The sequence below is a fragment of the Salvelinus sp. IW2-2015 genome, linkage group LG32, assembly GCF_002910315.2.
Source record: "Salvelinus sp. IW2-2015 linkage group LG32, ASM291031v2, whole genome shotgun sequence".
Classification (NCBI taxonomy): Eukaryota; Metazoa; Chordata; class Actinopteri; order Salmoniformes; family Salmonidae; genus Salvelinus; species Salvelinus sp. IW2-2015.
The window spans coordinates 20218287-20239691 of NC_036871.1; the positions used below are offsets into that span (position 1 = coordinate 20218287).

A 21405-nucleotide genomic window follows, 5' to 3' on the forward strand; every position below is an offset into this window, starting at 1 on the left:
AATGTCTAAAAACCTGTGCTTGCATTGTCATTATGGGGTATTGAGTTAAGATTGATGAGGGAAAAAACATTTTAATCAATTTTAGAATAAGGCTGTAACCAAACAAACAAAAAAGTCAAGGGGTCTGAATACTTTCCGAAGGCACTGTACATGTCAGCAACCACAGCTAAGTCACTGAAACCCTTAACAAGGAGTTGCAGTCAGTTTAGGAACGGCTGGCCAGTAATACACTGGTCCTGAACATCTCTAAAACTAAGAGCATTGTATTTGGTTCAAATTATTCCATTAACTCTAGACCTCAGCTGGATCTGGTAATGCATGGTGTGGCTGTTGAACAAGTTGAAGAGACTAAACTGTCATGGTCAAAACACATAGATTCAATGGTTGTACAGATGGGGAGAGGCATGTCCATTATAAAGAGATGCTCTGCTTTTCTGACACCACACTCCAAAAAGCATATCCTGCGGGCTCTAGTTTTGTCTTATCTTGATTATTGTCCAGCCACGTGGTCAAGTGCTGCATGGAACTCCCATCTCATATTGCTCAAATGAACAGTAAACTTTTTTTTTTTAAACAGTTAAAGCAACACCTCACCGCTCAATGCCTCTCCCCTATTTGACCTAGATATTGTGTGTATTTATTGATATGTAGGTTATGTGTGCCGGTTTTTAAATGTATGTAGTTCTGTCCTTGAGCTGTTTTTTGTTTATTAATGTTCTGTATTATGTCATGTTTCATGTTTTGTGTGGACCCCAGGAAGAGTAGCTGCTGATTTTGCAACAACTAATGGGGATCCTAATAAAATACCAAATACCAAAATGATGAAAGGTCATTGTGATCGCCAATACTTAAAGATAAAAAATATAACTGACAATGATAATAGATTTCTATAGCTATGTACAGATGTCATAACATTGGATACATCACTGTTTACAACTGCTAGAGGGTGAACCATGTGAGAATCAAAGTACCTTCAATGTGCCATCCTCAGCTCTGAATGTGAGGATGTAGCCATCGATTCTGGCTAAGGGAGCAGTCCAGGTCAGGGTCGCAGCATCCAGCTTAACATCTGACACTTTTAGGTTCTTAGGCGAATCAATTTCTATGAAGAGAAGATCCCAAAATGTAAGCAATTCAGTCAAATGAAAATGTGAATATGTTCAGTTGCAGTCATTGGACGGTTGAATAAGATTATGTACAATTTATCGTGCCTTTCATTCCTCCATCTCTATTCTCCAAAAAAGGTCACTGTATATGTCTCACATAATGATCAGATCCTTGAACTGTTAGTCAGAGTTGACCAGAATTCCAGTAAGAGTGGAGGAACCTGCAGCTCGTCAACGATTATGCCTCCACAAGATAAGCTCCTGTTCAGTAATGACTATCTGCCTCATTGGACAATGAATGCGTGAAATTATCATGAAAAGACTCGGCTGTCGACTGGAGCCCCAGGGCAAATTGATAACCTGTCTCAGCTGGTGTGGAGCTCTTCCTGCTGACCCGGGAGCCCTTGACAGCCCAGATGTAGACTGTGTAGATGACTCCCGGCCTCAGCCCAGTCAGCCTGTAGGAGCTGCTGTCTGCCCCCACAGGGATCCTCCCCACTGGAGCCCTCAGCAGAGCTGTAGCTGATCACGTAGCCGTCGATGTCCGCTAGAGGTCTGTCCACGACACATCAGCTGTGTCCTCGGTCACTTCTCTGGTCAAGAGGTTAGTAGGAGCATCCAGATCTGGAGAACCATTGATATAAGGGTTAATGCTCTTCTGTGTCATGTCATGAAGTTTGTGACATTTAATTGATTTACTGTATCAAGACCTGCTGTACCTGAGAGAGCTGTAAATCACTCTCATTGTATAAGAGAGATTTTAAAGGGACATTTCACACACCAAAATCAAAGTTTGTCAGAGGTTTCAGGCCAAATAAATGGTCTAATATTGATATATATGTCCATGTGCCTTGCCATCTGTTGTGTAGATCTAGCCATGTGCCCTCATCCCAAATCCCCAAATAATGTAAAATATAGGCACTATCTTAAATTATGAATTTAGACAGTTATTTTCTTTTCCATTCATTTGGGATTTAGGCACATAGTTGAACATGAACAAATACTACAGTTTACTATAGAATACCACATTATATACAATGGAATTCTGTAGTAAACTGTAGTATACTGTAGTATATTATACTACACAATGTAGTGTCCCTCGGTCATTTGTAGTACTTACGAATCATATTTTTACAACAAATATAGTAAATACTACAGTATACTGCATGCCACAAAACTACAGTAAAGACTACAGTAATGTCAATAAAACACTACAGTCCGCAAAAACACTAAAGTAATTACTATAGTATTACACGACTTCGACTTAGGCCTAACAATACCCGTGGCAATATATCTCCAAACACCGGCTCTCTGGCATTATCTCTTAAATATTATACTACAGTATTTCATTTGCATATACCCTGCCCATTCACATATCCCAATTTGTGCCACCCATAAGTGACAAACCTAAATGACAAGTACAGATCATATATTGTGTAGCTTACAGGTTATAAAAAGGAGCAGAAGCTCTGAACTGTCCGTTCAGACCTCAGTCCTATCTACCTACAGGTTATGGAAAACTTGAACAAAGACAACCCTAAACTAACATCTCTATAGTGTGTGGGATCTCACTCCTCACACTCAAAAAGTATGAGACTAGTTAGTGACCTGTCTCAGCTGCAATGGAGCTCTTCCTGCTAACCGGGAGCCCTTGACAGCCCAGATGTAGACTGTGTAGATGACTCCAGGCCCAGCCCAGTCAGCCTGTAGGAGCTGCTGTCTGCCCCCACAGGGATCTCCCCACTGGAGCCCTCAGCAGAGCTGTAGCTGATCACGTAGCCGTCGATGCCGCTAGAGGTCTGTCCCACGACACATCGGCTGTGTCCTCGGTCACTTCTCTGGTCAAGAGGTTAGTAGGAGCATCCAGATCTGGAGAACCATTGATATAAGGGTTAATGCTCTTCTGTGTCATGTCATGAAGTTTGTGACATTTAATTGATTTACTGTATCAAGATCTGCTGTACCTGAGAGAGCTGTAAATCACTCTATTGTATAAGAGAGACTTTAAAGGGTCAGTTCACACACCAAAATCAAAGTTTGTCAGAGATGATCAGGCCTCATAAATGGTTTAATATTGATATAAGTCCATGTGCCTTGCCATCTTTGTGTAGATCTACTGTTCTCATGTGCCCTCATCCCAAATCCCCAAATAATGTAAAATATAGGCACTACTTTAATTATGAATTTAGACAGTTATTTTCTTTTCCATTCATTTGGGATTCAGGCACATAGTTGAACATGAACAAATGCTACAGTTTACTATAGAATACTACATTACTTACTATAGAATTCGTAGTATACTGTATTATATTGTACTACACAATGTAGTATCCCTCGGTCATGTGTGGTACTTACTATACCATTCTGTAGTATATTGTAGAATAATATAGTAAATACAACATATTACAGACTGCAAAACTACAGTAAATACTACAGTAATGTCAATAAAACACTTCACTCCGCAAAAACACTAAAGTAATTAATATTAAACTACAGTATTGCATTTGCAAATAATTGACCATTCCAGTCCCCATATCCAATTTGTGCCACCCATAAGTGACAAACCTACATGACAAGTAAGACCATATATTGTGTTCCCTACTGGTTATAAAAAGAGCAGAAGCTGTAAACTGTCTGTTCAGACCTCAGTCCTATCTACCTACAGGTTATGGAAACTTGAACAAAGATGACTCATGAACTAACATCTCTATAGTGTGTGGGATCTCACCCCTTACACTCAAAAAGTATGAGACTAGTTAGTGACCTGTCTCAGCTACAATGGAGCTCTTCCTGCTGACCCGGGAGCCCTTGACAGCCCAGATGTAGACTGTGTAGATGACTCCAGGCCTCAGCCCAGTCAGCCTGTAGGAGCTGCTGTCTGCCCCCACAGGGATCTCCCCACTGGAGCCCTCAGCAGAGCTGTAGCTGATCACGTACCGTCATGTCCGCTAGAGGTCTGTCCCACGACACATCGCTTGCGTCCTCGTCACTTCTCTGGTCAAGAGGTTAGTAGGAGCATCCAGATCTGGGGAGAACCATTGATATAAGGGTTAATGCTCTTCTGTGTCATGTCATGAAGTTTGTGACATTTCATTGATTTACTGTATCAAGACCTGCTGTACCTGAGAGAGCTGTAAATCACTCTCATTGTATAAGAGAGATTTTAAAGGGACATTTCACACACCAAAATCAAAGTTTGTCAGAGGTTTTCAGGCCAAATAAATGGTCTAATATTGATATATAAGTCCATGTGCCTTGCCATCTGTTGTGTAGATCTAGCCATGTGCCCTCATCCCAAATCCCCAAATAATGTAAATATAGGCACTATCTTAAATTATGAATTTAGACAGTTATTTTCTTTTCACATTTGGGATTTAGGCACGTAGTTGAACATGAACAACTACTACAGTTACTATAGAATACTACATTATATACAATGGAATTCTGTAGTAAACTGTAGTATACTGTAGTATATTATACTACACAATGTAGTGTCCCTCGGTCATTTGTAGTACTTACGATATCATTTTTTTACAACAATATAGTAAATACTACAGTATACTGCATGCCACAAAACTACAGTAAAAGACTACAGTAATGTCAATAAAACACTACAGTCCGCAAAAACACTAAAGTAATTACTATAGTATTACACGACTTCGACTTAGGCCTAACAATACCCGTGGCAATATATCCTCCAAACACCGGCTCTCTGGCATTATCTCTTAAATATATACTACAGTATTTCATTTGCATAACCCTGCCCATTCACATATCCAATTTGTGCCACCCATAAGTGACAAACCTACATGACAAGTACAGATCATATATTGTGTTACCTACAGGTTATAAAAAGGAGCAGAAGCTCTGAACTGTCCGTTCAGACCTCAGTCCTATCTACTACAGGTTTATGGAAAACTTGAACAAAGACAAACCCTAAACTAACATCTCTATAGTGTGTGGATCTCACTCCTCACACTCAAAAACGTATGAGACTAGTTAATGACCTGTCTCAGCTTCAATGGAGCTCCTTCCTGCTGACCCGGGAGCCCTTGACACCCAGATGTAGACTGTGTAGATGACTCCAGGCCTCAGCCCAGTCAGCCTGTAGAGCTGCTGTCTGCCCCACAGGATCTCCCCACTGAGCCCTCAGCAGAGCTGTAGCTGATCACGTAGCCGTCGATGTCCGCTAGAGGTCTGTCCCACGACACATCGGCTGTGTCCTCGTCACTTCTCTGGTCAAGAGGTTAGTAGGAGCATCCAGATCTGGAGAACCATTGATATAAGGGTTAATGCTCTTCTGTGTCATGTCATGAAGTTTGTGACATTTCATTGATTTACTGTATCAAGACCTGCTGTACCTGAGAGAGCTGTAAATCACCTTTATTGTATAAGAGAGACTTTAAAGGGTCAGTTCACACACCAAAATCAAAGTTTGTCAGAGATGATCAGCCTCATAAATGGTTTAATATTGATATAAGTCCATGTGCCTTGCCATCTGTGTGTAGATCTACTGTTCTCATGTGCCCTCATCCCAAATCCCCAAATAATGTAAAATATAGCACTATCTTAAATTATGAATTTAGACAGTTATTTCTTTTCCATTCATTTGGGATTCAGGCACATAGTTGAACATGAACAAATGCTACAAGTTTACTATAGAATACTACATTACTTACTATAGAATTCTGTAGTATACTGTATTATATTGTACTACACAATGTAGTATCCCTCGGTCATGTGTGTACTTACTATACAATTCTGTAGTATATTGTAGAATAATATAGTAAATACAACACTAATTACAGACTGCAAAACTACAGTAAATACTACAGTAATGTCAATAAAACACTTCACTCCGCAAAAACACCTAAAGTAATTAATATAGTATATAACTACAGTATTGCATTTGCAAATAAATTGCCATTCCAGTCCCCATATCACAATTTGTGCCACCCATAAGTGACAAACCTACATGACAAGTATAGACCATATATTGTGTTCCCTACTGGTTATAAAAAGAGCAGAAGCTGTAAACTGTCTGTTCAGACCTCAGTCCTATCTACCTACAGGTTATGGAACTTGAACAAAGATGCATCATGAACTAACATCTCTACAGTGTGTGGATCTCACCCCTCACACTCAAAAAAGTATGGACTAGTTAGTGACCTGTCTCAGCTACAATGAGCTCTTCCTGCTGACCCGGGAGCCCTTGACAGCCCAGAGCTAACTGTGTAGAGACTCCAGGCCTCAGCCCAGTCAGCCTTGTAGGAGCGCTGTCTCCCCACGAGGAATCTCCCCACTGGAGCCCTCAGCAGAGCTGTAGCTGATCACGTAGCCGTCGATGTCCGCTAGAGGTCTGTCCCACGACACATCGGCTGCGTCCTCGGTCACTTCTCTGGTCAAGAGGTTAGTAGGAGCATCCAGATCTGGAGAGACATTAGTAAATGGGTTAATATCATATTAGTGTTCCATACTGTTCTTTTTTTTCCCTCTAGGAGAAATAAAGTTATGATGCACATTTTCACAAGAGCAAAAAACAAGGACTTTTGTGACAGGCAAAATATTTCTCTAGTAAAGATTTGTTTAGAAGTATCACAAGTATTTTGCATACAATTTACAGTCTTATTTTGAGGAATTATTCTCCAAAATCACATTTTGTCTTGTGTTTTTAGGCCTCAAAAGTGGTCTTCTGTTGAGATAAGTTCCCATCCCAGGCCATCAGTTTTGTAGTTCTAGCTATATGCCAAAACTCTAAATGACTAGGAAAGATAAGCATCATGTAATTTCCAGCTTTGCAGTGCTTATCTTTTCTATTCATTTGGGGTTAAGGAATTTAACTAGCTGGATCTACGCAACCAATGGCGTGGGATGTGGACTCATCTTGACATTCTTTTTAAGTCTAAAAAACATCTGACAAACCTACATTTTGAAGTGGAATGTCCCTTTATGTATAACATATTGTTTGAAAATATAATTATCTGTGATGGTCAGTTGAGGTATGACTAAGGACAAGTGAAACAAGTTTGAGTGATAATTTGTTGTGGTACACACTCCTTTTTATAGTCCCAGATCTATTACAAATGTGTCCTATTCTAAGTAACAGCCATATCCACCACAGGAGGTTGGTGACACCTTAATTGGGGAGGACAGGCTTGTGGTAATGGCTGGAGTGGAATCACTGCAATGGTATCAAATACACCAAACACATGACTTCCATGTGTTTGATGCCATTCTATTCACTCCACTCCAGACATTATTATAAGCCGTTCTCCCCTCAGCAGCCCCCTGTGATATCCACATGTTTTTTTGACCCTTTAAATTAGAAGACAAGTTAGTGACCTGTCTCAGCTACAATGGAGCTCTTCCTGCTGACCCGGGAGCCCTTGACAGCCCAGATGTAGACTGTGTAGATGACTCCAGGCCTCAGCCCAGTCAGCCTGTAGGAGCTGCTGTCTGCCCCCACAGGGATCTCCCCACTGGAGCCCTCAACAGAGCTGTAGCTGATCACATAGCCGTCGATTTCAGCCTGGACTTTTTCCCATGTTACTGTCGTTGTGTCCTCTGTCACTTCTCTGGTCAACAGGTTAGCAGGAGCATCCAGATCTGAAAAGGTATCAGTATAAGTAAGTAGGTACATTAGTTTCAGTACATACTATGTAAGTATCAGGCACTAAAGGCTATATGTGTTCGGGATAATGTTACTTTCTTTCTTTTTCAAAGTAAAACCAACGCGTGTCGGCTTTTGGCCTTCGCCAATACATTTTCAGACATTTTTAAATCAAATATCAGTGTCTACTTTAGACTAAATTTAGCCTCTTGTTTGAGAGCAGAAAGCTTCCCACAGTCCGGTATCACAGTAAATGTATGTTCACTGATCCAGAAATCCTACCCTGCCCCAACCTACCCCTAACCAGTCAGCAGAGGAAACAGGGGGAGCGCTGCCTGCCGACGTGGCCGTGCTTGTATTTCACCCCTCTTGGATGTTTGTATCCATGTGGAATCCCGTTGTTTGACTTATGGGACAGGTTAGTGTACTATGTCCGTTTCAGTCGTTTTCTCACTGAAACAGGTGTCCATAACAAGGCAGCTATAGGCTTCCAATAACACAATGTCCCACACCAACAGTTCCTGAAGGTCAGACAACGCCACGTCACCTACAACCTAATGTAGCATATTGTTCACTTTGGGTATCAACGGAATTGTGGGGGAGAAAACATACACTGATTTGGAGAGAACAGTAGCACTGTCCTCTGTCACTTCTTTGGTCGAGAGGTTAGTAGGAGCGTCAAGATCTGTTGATATAATGAGGGTGGAGGCAGACAATATGCTGTGTGAAGCGTAATTATTTTCTATAAGGACACTCAGATGGTTTATAAAACACTATTGAAGCATTCACTTTTTTCCAAGTCGGTCAATCAAATGCGGAAAAATTAATTATTATGGGCAGACAGAGGTCCTAGTAGCAGGCTGGAAGAGGATCGCAGACAGGCTCTCTCTCTCTCTGTGAGGAAACAGGAGGAGGTCAGTGGGCTTGAGGTATGAGAGGACAGAGAAGAAATATGGAGGATGTGTGCGAAGTGAGAAAACATGTAAAAGAAATCATCATTGGGCTATTCCTCCATGACTCCGCCAAGGTCAGCTCTATGTCACCGCACTATCCGCATCATGAAAACTGATTAACGATGCATCCAAAGACAAAGCCACGTATATGGTTTAGCTGTTGTCTTTTTGCACTGTATGTGGGTACATTGCTCGTCAAGCTCAAAGAGATTAGTCGCAAGAAAATGCCAACAAGTTAACAAAGTAGCAGTAGACTTTGAGAAAAGCATGTGTAGAGTGTATGAGTTAAGCCTTGTCTCTGTTGTCCCAAGCTGAGACCTTAATTTCCCTGCAAACGGGAGCACTTGTCAGAAATATCTTTCTTACTTATCAAACAAAAATGCAGACAGACACACATGCCACAGCTTTATCATCCTCTCCAATGCATGGTTGCTCATGCTTGAACAGATCAGCACTTTGGTAGATGTTTTACTTCCGTGGGAGAGGCTGAAGACAGTCTGGCGAGGCCGTGGCGTAGCGTATGACGGATTGGGTTAGCTCAAGGTTCTGCCGCCACAGTGGCTGAGTGGGAGACTACAAAACACTGGTTGTGGTTTACCATGTGGAAAACAGCTATTCCATCATAGGCCTCCTTACAGGCCTTACCGCCTGGGGAGCGAGCTGCATTTACACGCTAGCCTTACTTAAACGGGCAGTGACGGCAGAAAGTTGAGTGCTCGAGGAGCCCAAGGGAGAGCTGTGTCAGAAGGTAGGGCCGGACGATACCAGTATCGCAATATTTTTTCCATGGCGAAAATGAAAACCCGGAGCAGATCAAACTCTTTGGTATGTAAAATATTGCGTGCTATACTGTAGCTTGGAAAATAAATACATGTGAATTTGGATGACAACATAATTATGTTTGTTTCCTACATTAGGGCTGTTTTCCTAAAGAATTTAATCCGCTTCATGTTTTGTTTCCTTGCCGTGATACTAACAAGTATCGCGATACTGGTATCGTCCCGGCCCTATCGGAAGGGTGACATTTTTCTAAACAGCAGTGTGCGTGGTTATGTATGTATAGACCTAAAGTCCACCCACACTGAAATTAGCAGCTCATAACTATTTCTGACGAGGTTTATTAGGGGAAGAAGAGATTAGTAACTTCAGCACCTCAGAATAACTGAAGAATAAGGACTAAGGGCGCCAGAGTCCGCCTCCACCTACTGTACGTACCAACTGCAGCCCGGCTGTACTCCACAGCTCCATAGGACCTTCGAGTCCAGGGACCATATAACATGAAGGCTAAACACATTCCCTGGCTTTTACCTAGCTATGCAGCTGCTTCTGGTTATACGGCCGCTCCTGTGTAAACTTGATTGAATCTGATTAGGTAACACCACCAGACTACTATGTTGTGTTTATGAGCCTTACAATCCTCTGGCAGGTCACTATGACAGGTAGCGATTCAATCGATTTTGGCTTGTTCAAATTCTGTAATAGCTCGCTATAATTCATGTCTCCTTACTGCGCCCTGGCAAACGTGTCAAGGTCTAGCACCGTACTCCACTGTTTCATTGTCTATAAAATAAGGATTTATGATGACCACACAGTAGAAGAGAGAGCCCTTTGTAGCCATTGAATAAAATGGCATGATAGTATTTACATACTTAAAATGCATGCACTCATGACTGTATGTTGCTTTGGATAAAAGTGTCTGATAAATGGCATATATATATATATATATGTAATGCACTCTAGCTGCAATTTTCATAGTAAATAAATACTGAGTCTGTCCTGAAAGAGAGAGGTATTGAAAAGCCCTTTTCCTCTCTTATTGTAAGTGGAGGACCGGCCACTTGTGTGAGAGAACATTCTGTAATGTATAACTTGCTGAGAGGAGAGGAAAATGCTCCTATAATTGAGGCTTCCATACTGTAATGTGAGCTGTCAGGGGCGGCCCCGCAGGATACAGTTTCATACTCTGTACAGCTAGTAGGAGGCTCATATATTCACAGACAGTCGCAGACATAATAGACTCTCTTTGTGAATGCTATTATGTTTGTTTTTTCCTATTTTTCTTTTACGTGTGTGACTTTATCGCTCTGAGGAGAACAAACCGCGCAGTAGCAGTAATAAGTGGCCCTTTTAAAAGCACCCAGCCCACACACTCATCTTGAACTAATTCTATGCCTATCTAAGGGAACTCAGAAGTTCCGAATTACAAAATCACTATAAGCCTTACGTGCAACTCCTCACGTGAAGGTTTAGGACAAGCCACTGTGAATCATGTGAAGATTAGCTCTGTAGGGGAAGCATGTGTGAGATCATGGAAGCCACCTGACAACCATCAAACGGGAGCGCTACAAGAGTTAACTCCAAATTAAAACCATTAAACGTTGCCTGAGAGTTGAGAAAACAAAGCGTCATCAGTGTAACGAGACAGGGAGCTCTCCTTTTTGAACTACTACATCACCCTAACAAAAGGAGCAGGCCAAGTTGGATAAGCTGCCATTGTAGACCAGTCAGTCAGTCAACTAGGAGGCAAGTAACAGGTTGGATAGGACCAGCTGTAGAAGTTAATATCCTTAATGAATTCATCCTCAAACAACTCAACAGAATCCTTGTGAAGTCCAAATAAGGGATTCCCATGTTAATATTTCTCAAAGGACCAGATGGCTTACATAAATCATGGACTATTCTCACCTTAAGGCTCGGATCATTGGTGACAATATCAAGCTGTTACACAATGTGTTCTACTACCATTTTAGTCATTTAGCAGGCGCACTTATCCAGAGTGACTTACTGTATTGAGTGCATATATTTTCCTACTTGTCCCCCATGGGTATCAAACCCACAACCCTTGCAAGCACCATGCTCTACCAACTGAGCCACATGAGACTATTTCTTAGGTAGATCAGCTTTTTTATATATATTTTACTTTATTATTTTCCCCTAACCCTAATTGGAATAAAATAGTAGACAACAACACTTAGGTTTCTACTTCCAGTTTATACATTCTGTATATATTTTACGGACACAATGTATTTTACAATAGTTATTTTTTGTTTGTTTTTAATCCCACCCTTCAGCTCCACTCAACCCCTCCCATCTCTCTCTTAATGCCATTCATTTTTTATTTCAATTTGCCAAAAATGTGTCAACTGTGCTGTGATGTTTCATGAAAGTTCTGAACCTTTCTATTCTCATAGTTTCAACAGATTGTAAATTAAAGATAAAACATTTTGCTAAAAGTATTATTATATTATTGATCGATTGACAATGCAGAGTTGGCTCCAGGTAAATGTTGCAATTCCTCAGTCATTCCTGGATCTGCGACCAAAAAGCTACATATGAACAGTACCAAAACAAATTATCTAATGATTCGGTCTCTGACAGCAGCAAAATCTGCAGAGCTGGGATGGTTGTATCCCCCATATTTATAATATTCTATTGGTTGCAAGAGCCATAATTATTAGTATTCCTGACCACGTTCATTATTCTATTATCATTGTCTGTTATAGTAAGACCTAATATCAGGGTACAGTACTGTATGTTATCATTCTATGCTTTATAGCGCATTCTGTGCCTGTCCGCTGTTCCCACAGTAGAGTTGGGAATGATTTAGAGTTAGACTATGGTCCAATGGGCTACAGAGGGTGGTTATAGCTGGCTGATGTTGGATATGGTATCCGTGTCCCAAATGGCACCCTATTCCCTATGATGTGCACTTGTTTCTGACCAGGGCCCATAGGGCTATTCTATGCATGAAACAGGGTGCCATTTTGGACACAGCCATAGTGTCTCCCCACTCCCTGAAACCCCCAGATATCCTGTGTTGTCTAGAATCAGCAGCATTCACCTGTGACCCCGGTGACGAAGGAGGCTTTCCCCTCGATGGTGCCTTTGATGCCTTGTACTGTGATGAGGTACTCAGTGCCAGGTTGCAGTCCTGTATAACACACACAGAGAAAGTAAGCTGCAAAACCTCACAGTGGTTCAAGGTTCTTAATCTAGCACAATACATTTGAACACTATTCAATGATTATAGCCATTTATGTACATAGCAAACAAAATGGATGATCTGTGAATGCTCAAAGGGTTATGAGTGTCCTGCTCAAGTGAGGGGAGGTGGAGAACATTAAAACAGACGGTTACACAGGAAACAGTTTTAAAATATGACGTACTATTCTATTTTAAAATATTGCAGACAGTGTTCTCCTTGTTTAAATTACGTACCTACGATGGTGTTGGTGGTCCTGGCCTCTGCACTCATAGGTACGATCTGCTCCTCCTCCTGCCCGTCAGGGTTAGCATGGGTCAGTCTGAAGTGGTCCAGAGGTGCTGCAGGGTTCTGCCAGTCCACCTGGATAGAGTCCTCAGTCTGGCCCAATACCCGGATACCATCAATACCAGACACCACTGTGTAGGGTCAACATGGTCTCATTAGAATATGTCAAAATAGTGACATTTAACCATTGTATTTAAACATCACCGACGCTGACAATCATTCATGTCACAATAATGATCTATTAGTTATATGGTTTGATTGGGGACAAGTTATAAGACAGACCTAGTAGGGTACCAAAGAGTGTCATAACTGAAGTACAGAACCACAGCATGTTTCCTGTGAGGCTCTTCCTATACGTGATCTTGCATACGAGCCCATTAAAGGACAGGAAAAACTAATTAAATACCAGAAAGGGGCTGACTAATGTCCTTTAAATGTTCTTTCTCAGGGGGAAAATAGATTTAAACCATTTGGAAGGGATAATGTTTTTGAAGTTAAAGCGTCTTGTGTGGCTAGAGTCTTCGTCATAGCCAGATGATCAGGCCTTTTCTCATGCCCAGAGAGGAATGTCATGCACTGAGATGTTTCCCACAGCCCAAGGCTCTGTGCTCAGTTCCTGTCTTCGCCACATCTGTGAACTAGCCTAATTTCCATAAAATGTGTCCACGGCTTAATTTCCTTGTAATTAGGCTGCCTAGTGTAATTACCTTTAACCTAATGGTAAACAAACTATCACTAAGTGAATAGTTTAGTACAAACAGACTTCAGGGTTATTTGGGTCAACTGTACATACGGTACACAGTGAATTATATGTGATGACAGAAAATTTAAATTGGCATTCAGAACCACTTACTACAAACGAAAGCAGCTGCACTTGTGAGAGAAAAGGACAAAGTACAAATCAATGCTGTGAGAAACATACTGTGATTCACTTCACATCTTTACCTGTGGTCGCCTCTATCCTGTCCCCCTCGCTCTGGATCTCCTTGATGACAGCGTACACCTGCACTATGTAGGTGACCCCCGGCCTAAGACCGGTGATCAGGTAGGAGGTCTCTGTGTTGGGAACGGTGACCCGCTCTGCCTCGTTGCCCTCGGGGTGCCAGGTCAAGACGTAGTACTCTGCTGCTCTCACCGCCTGCCACTCTACCAGCAGCGAGACATCAGTCACCCTGACCAGACGCAGGCCGTTAGGGCCAAACACTAAGGGGGGAACAGAGGTATGGTTGGTTAAGGGACAGTTCAAAACTCTGTTACTCACTATGTTATTTTGATGAATTTGAGGGGTAACCCCAACCAGTATAAACCTGGTGGCCTGTCAGTTCAAAACGTCAGCTGTTATGCCAAGAGATCAAACCCTCTTGAACAGATCAGAAGCTATTGTATTAAGGTCGCTATGTTATTGCTTTCTCTCTTTTTCACTCTTTTCACACTTCACTCGATGTTCCTCTGACAGAAATAACATATCTGATTTAAGGAAAATAACATTTTTAACTTTTAGTGGTTTTTCAAAAACCTGAGATGGAAATTGGTGAAAAGATATTGCTTTTCTGTGGTTACAGTGTTATATCTAGCCAGGATCCTTCAATTAAGATGGTGGAAAATATGGTCTGGCAAATCAGAGACTATAGGGGAACTTTTCAATAACATGAAAGTGAGCCTAGGAGACGGCCAGTCAGCAGTGTACGGAGCAAACTTTCCAAGCCAAGATATTCCTGCGGGCACAGGGAAATGCACAGGCGACCATAGGTGGTGAATTTGAGGAATTCATGCGCAGGAAAAGCGTAACTGTACATTGGGGGAAATATGAAATGGGTGCTCAGGAGACCACATTTACCAGGAAAGAATGCACAGCAGGTTTGAACATTGTTCCACATGATGAAGGCAGGAAGCTTTCTCTTCAGCAGGAGCCTTTTCATACAGTGGCAGTTATTATGCCTGTTCCTGACATTTTCTACAGCCACTGCCAGTAACAATTTTGCACTTAAATAATATTTCAGAACGGCCAAAGGGACGAATAAATTAACATCTAGAGATTTGTAAAAAGCTAAAGGGAGGGAAATATGCGTCCTGACTGATTGTTTATGGGGGAAGCATACTGTGTTTTGAAGAAGAAAATGTATATCCTAACAGAAATGATGTTTGGACTTCATAAAGAAGGGAAGCATAAATCTACTGTGGCAGGTTCTGAACCAAGGAAAAATCTGTTTGGTGTTAAAAATATTTGGAGAAAACTGTAAATAGGCTTTTCATCAAGTGGGCTGAACGTGTGCTGCCCAGTGTACTCTGTGTCATAATTAATACGAGAAACAAGTGGGGAAGCTGTTTCCATGTTGTGCTGTGATCATACATCATTACAATACAAATAATATTCAAGACCACCCGTTTGAGAATGTAATGTGATTCTGAAATGTGAAGCAAAAATGTGAATGAACAAGACCGCTTGTAACTGACATTTGTCTGTGTGAGTGATCCCACTTTTCAGTGATTTGTATAAGGTCCTGTTTTTACTGAGTCTGCCATGGTGAAAAGAGCATTATGGGCCAACTCAGGAGCTGAACATGGAAAGCAGACCAAATCCACATGCAGCATCTGTACGGCTTTGATCTTGCGTTTAGAAATCCACAGAAATCCACCAAGGTCTTTTGTGGGGAGAATAAAATATACCCTCAATAAAACCCTTGAGGTTTTCTCTTGGTGATTTATTTGAAATGTGTGTCTGAGTTCTTTATCATTATAAAAACACCCCAAATCTCCAAAGGCCTACATTCAGATCCCAGACACAATCATAGTAGTGAGTTATGGAGGTTAGCATTGCTTTTAGTTGTTGCTAAAGGGAAATAGAATTCATGATAGTGCACCTCAAGGTCTGATCATTTTCTGTACTCTAAAAAGCCAATGTTTGTGGAAAAGATCCCTATTCACCATATACTGTAGCTTCAAATGCACTCTTCCACACAAAATAGAAAATGTCTCAGTATACTATAGCTTTTGTCCCATACTCATAATATTTGTCCTCCAAATCCAACTCATAAACTCACATAGCCTCCCTCTTTCCCCTTGACACGTCCCCATTGTTGTTGGAATTAAATCAACAGTTCCTATATGCAACTTGCTATAACTCTCCAAATATCTCTTGCGGCGCTGCTTGAAAATCTGAATCTCAGTGATTGCAATAGCTGACCTGCTACCCAAGGTCTGTGCACAAGGCAAACTTGGTTTTAACAAAGTGAAATCCTTAGACAGTTGATTGGCAAACATGACCTGAGGCTGCAGCAATTACTTCTACTTTCATATGTGTGGAAGCAGTAAATTCCTCTGTCAGAATGTTTTGACTGCAAATGTTCTGCTTCTCTGCACCTAAGTCAAATAACTGCTTTTTAATAACTAATAGTCAAATAACTGCAATACCTAACGTCAGGTTTAAAGTGTTTGACACCCCAGAACCCTTAGGCCTCCACAGCTGTAGATGTTCTACATTCTCTGTGAATGTTACGCATTCTCTGTATATTTTCTGCATTCCAGTTCTCAGAATCAACAACAGGTAGAGTTTGTAATGTAGACCTAGGCCATTTCAGAGTAGGAGTGCTGATCTTGGATCAGTTTCCCTTTTAGATTATAATGAATAAGACATTATGACCTGATTATGACCTTATCCTTGATCAGCACTTCTACTCTGAGACACTTTGTGAATATGGGCCCTTACCTGCAGAGCATTCATCCCCAAAGAAGCCCTCGTCACAGATACACATTCCATTCACGCAGGTGCCGTGGACGCAGTCAGGACTGCATTTCTGTTCGCTGCAGTCTTCGCCGGTGAAGTGGCTGAAGCACACACACTTCCCGTCCACGCAGTGTCCCTTATCATTGCAGTCGCCTGGGCACATCATCTGGCTGCAGTCTCTCCCCATGTAGCCAGCAAGGCACACACACTTGCCATCCACACAGCGCCCGTGGTCGTTGCACTCATCAGGACAGGTGGAGATGGAGCAGTCTGGGCCTTCCCAGCCAGGGTTACATTGGCAGCTGCAGGTGTCGTGCTGGTAGGTCCCGTGGCCACTACAGCTAGTGTCCACACCTGTGGAAATTCAGAATAAAAAAATCACATTATGTGGTATTTGAAGTCTTTACTGTAAGTGTAATGTCAGTGTCTGTAGACCAATCATTTTTCAGTTTCCCAGTTTTGAATGATATGGTTTTAGATATATTGTAGCTATTGAATATAGATGCGCTGTCAGATCTTATGGTGATAAACTGTACTGTACCTCCTGCTCCACCACCTTTGCCACCACAGCAGCCCTGGGAGCACTGACTCTTCAGGTGTTCCACCTCCTCCTCCAGCCCGTTGACTCTGTACAGCAAAGACTTGAAGCGCTCTGACTCATCACAGTCACACTTTGGGGTCTTGAGGTTGATTTGGTGCCTGAAGACTATGTCCTTGTCCCCCTCCAGAGTAGGGCCCCCCTCCAGCTCTTGCAGACCTGATTCCTGGTCCTGCTGGTGAGGCATGGTCTGCAAGGCCAATTTACAGTCAGGGCTCTTGGCCAGGTCTATCTTATAGATGTGGCTGAAGGTGACTCCTTTCTCAGCGGGGGCTGGAGAATCTTCTGTCACATATGTGGTAGTGACGGTGCACAGTATGCCTATCAGGCAGAGGGCTCTTGAGAGCCAGTGAAGTCTAGTAGTCATGGCTAGATGGGAAAATAAGTAGAATAATTGGGGAAATTGATATTACACTTTTGACATGCACAAAGAGCCCTTGGCACCTTTTTGGTCTATTAAGGGTTTTTTCCAGAGAGAACATCACTTTATTTTACAAGGTTGATAAAGACTGATTTTAAAGAAGTCACATTCATTATAGTGCAGGCAGCCTATGTTTTACAAAAGGGACATGAAGCATGTCGTAATTTCCAGCAGAAAGCCAGCAGTCATCACTCCAACTAAGCACGTTTTTATCCCACGTTCCTAACCATGAATTGTGCTCAGCCAGCCATAAGGGCTTCAAGGAGCATGGAACCCTGTCTTCCAAATGATGTCATGTTGACAGTGATGTCATCCAGCTTTTTGACTTTCTCGGAAACCGAAATTATAGGCTATGATATCAAAATAACGGGCCAAATATATTTTTGAAACGACTTGGTTCAAACCTTTAGGGTGAATATAAGTGACCTCTTTCTCAAGCATGTTAGATTTAACAACTGCCTCTTTGGCACACAGTCATTTGAAAAGGTTTGAACTTGTGTGGTCTGTGGAAACTGAAAACCAAAATGAAGTGACTGTCTGCTCTGCTCTACACAGAAAGAGAGGCCATGGTGCTTGACAACTGGAAAATTCTCACAGTAATAGCATACATGCTTAATAAAAAGCTTGGGTTACTTTTAAAGGAATGGTGATTGGTCAATGGAATATGCACAAAGTGCAAAAACACTAAAGGGGTAGTTCATTGGGAGCACACAATGTAAAACTATCGAAGAAGTGAAATGACTCAACCATGAACAAATACTAGGCTAATTTAACCTGAGCATAGATACTGTATATAGTACATGCACTCCCCTACGTATTTATTTGACCAGTAAAGCTAAAACGTTTAATCTGTCTCTATAATTCAGCATCCAGATCCCAATCACCTGAATTCTGATCACCTGTTCACACACCTGTATGTCATTTACATACAGTATTTAGTTCAGTTCTTTGCACCCCATCATTGTGTACTATTGTTTGTTTTGATACACATTCTATTCAGAGCGCTGTTTATTTCTGTTTTAGTCCTCCCGTGTATCGTAGTTTTGGCCATCCTCACTAATGACGCCTTTTTGCCTATTCCCTACCTGTACTTTTGCCTATCACATTTCCTGTCATCAACCTCTTGCCTGATCTCCCGGACTACGTTATTAGCCTTTTCCCTGCCTGTACTGTTACCTTTTTGGAGTCCCTGTATATGACCTTCTGCCTGCCCCTGGACCCAGCTACCTGCCTCCTCCTGTGGTCCTAATAAACACCTGCTGCACCCTGTGCTTGAAACCAGCTCTCTGTCTCCCATCGTGTTCATTACAAGATCAAATGTTTCATATGAGAAGACAGTACAGAATTTGAGGCTATTTTTACTTTATTTTAGACTATTTTCATACATATCTGTCTTATTGTTTAGAAATGAAGGCACTTCATGTATCTAGTCCCCACATTTGAAGGTGTCACAAGTATTTGAACAAATTCACTTTGTATTAAAGTAGTCAAAATATTAGTATTTGGTCCCTTATTCCTAGCACTTAATGACGACATCAAGCTTGTGACTGTACAAACTTGTTGAATGCATTTGCAGTTTGTTTTGTATGGGTTTCATAATTTATTTTTGATGAGACACTTTTTTGATGTTTAAACTGCATTTTTAGTAGTTTCAATTGTTGATATGGGAATTTCGTTAGAACCTTACATATTATTGTGTGTTTGCATGCCCCGAGCATTAGAAGAATTGTAAATCCATTGTGAAAGGTTATGGAGTTTGCGTTGCAAATTATTTGGATGAAATGTGCACTGCACATTTCATTTCACAAAATGACACTGCTCTACTCAGCTCAGATTTATGTAACATCCACAGTTACAACTTATAGGGGATAAGTTGTAACTGTGGATGTTACATAAATCTGAGCTGAGTAGAGCAGTGTCATTTTGTTGGATGATATGAAATATGCGCCATTGAAGGCTATTGCTTGGCTACATTGGTATTTACATTTGGTGAAAATCGTTTGTCAATTTCGGTTAATAGCGTATGTCACTCTGGTTGTTGGCGCGATCTGTTGTATGGTGAACTTGGGCTTCATCAATGTTTATTTCTGAGTAAATCTGGCTTTGATAATAGCCCGTGCTTACCCAGCCACCAACATCACCACAGGTCACTGTGTCATTCTGTAGGGGAGACCGGGGAAGGCTGTAACACGGGATAGTTGCAACACTCTTAATATCTCCAATCAGGAATAATCTAAAATCATGTGACTCACTCTGCACATGCTCAGTTTAGTCCTCAACCCTCATGTGAAGAAGCAAGACCCTGTGATAAACTCTGCACATTTTATTGCTAAAAATCAGATTTTGAGGTAAGAAAGTAATTTTTGGGGCCAAATTTGTTTTGTGATGGTATCACCTGCTTTGTAGTTCGATTCACCAAACTTATTTCAGGTTTAATTTGATGTAAGTTAGCAATGCTAAAGTTGTAACATGTAGCTAAAATTGGGTCAGGGATAGTTTTAACATCTGCGTGCATCGCTGGGAACACAAATGATGGGCCCACCAAGCCTGTACCCCAGCACTACCATACCATTGTCATAACTGTGACTCTGATTGAACATGTCCAACATTCACACACACACACCAGCGCTCTCTCTCAAATTCACTCACTCACTCACACACACACACCACAAACATTCCGTTGTTAAGTTCAGATGCTGCTAAGTTGTCAGATGTTGTTTAGTTGAGAAGGGCTAGTTAATGCAGTGTAAAAATAATTCACATTTTTATGATTTGTATTATGACTTTATTATTTCTGCAAAACAAAATGCTAAACATTGCAATGTTGTTCTCATGTTCTCAATAAATCCTTTCAATATCTTGTTGCATGTCGTGATTTAAGCATTTTTTCAAACTGTTATATTTCACCCCAAGGCCTGTTACAACTGACCCAGGAGATGGGGTAAATTGTAACATTTCACTCCTTGTCTGTTTGATTTAAAGACCTAATACTTATACCAATTTGTAGCAGACAGATGAAAGTTGTTCCTATCACATTTTGAATGTAGTAGCTCAAACAATTTCTGAGAAATTTACAAAAAATGCCAAAAGTGTTACAACAATCCCCGGTTTCCCCTACTAGAAATGAACATGGGTAACTGTCCCAGGAACAATCTTCACCCACGCCCACACCCCAGAAAAAAGACAAAACCAGGGAAATTAAATTTTCCTCCAATGTCGCCGCTAATACAATTTCACAAAATACACAGCAACAGATTAAACCCCCCAAAAATAGCACATTATCCAAACAGGTTGTCACGTGGAAGCCTTTAGCCTAGCGTATTTTCTTCACACAAAGTTGCCATAAATTCAAAGCACACGTATAATTGACACTGCCGGACTGCACACGCGACCCGAATGCAGTTAATAAACCCTACAGGAAACCCCTACAGCCTATAAAAGACCATGTGCCTCTTTGAGCTTTCATTGTGACTATTCAGACATTTGATAGGCCTATGCACTACATAGGCATCTCTGTCAGTGACATGAACTCTGTTAACAATTCAGAGGCATGAGGGAAAATTCTATCCTGTCCTAGAGCGTGGTCTATTTTCCTATCCAGTCCCAATCCCAATTAAACCCCAAATCCCAAATCCTGCATAAAAATTCCTAACTTTTTTCTGTAATCCATAAATTGCATTATCAAAGCACGTTTCCCGCCTATCCATGCCAAAAGACCACTAT

General features: G+C 41.4%; 1 protein-coding gene across 1 annotated transcript in view; it reads right to left on the reverse strand.

Moving 5' to 3' along the window:
* Positions 1 to 21405, reverse strand: part of LOC111956838 (tenascin-N-like) — a 34756-nt gene that overhangs the window by 6183 nt on the left and 7168 nt on the right. The window contains 23 exon segments of the mRNA XM_070436726.1: positions 972 to 1102; positions 1467 to 1596; positions 1598 to 1665; positions 1668 to 1730; positions 2715 to 2747; positions 2750 to 2797; positions 2800 to 2895; positions 2898 to 2975; positions 3871 to 4043; positions 4045 to 4093; positions 4096 to 4131; positions 5114 to 5218; positions 5221 to 5334; positions 5337 to 5401; positions 6289 to 6333; positions 6335 to 6389; positions 6392 to 6535; positions 7449 to 7712; positions 12511 to 12600; positions 12888 to 13070; positions 13885 to 14142; positions 16646 to 17017; positions 17205 to 17630. Coding sequence (XP_070292827.1) covers positions 972 to 1102; positions 1467 to 1596; positions 1598 to 1665; positions 1668 to 1730; positions 2715 to 2747; positions 2750 to 2797; positions 2800 to 2895; positions 2898 to 2975; positions 3871 to 4043; positions 4045 to 4093; positions 4096 to 4131; positions 5114 to 5218; positions 5221 to 5334; positions 5337 to 5401; positions 6289 to 6333; positions 6335 to 6389; positions 6392 to 6535; positions 7449 to 7712; positions 12511 to 12600; positions 12888 to 13070; positions 13885 to 14142; positions 16646 to 17017; positions 17205 to 17628 — 3024 coding nt within the window. The 5' untranslated portion in view covers positions 17629 to 17630.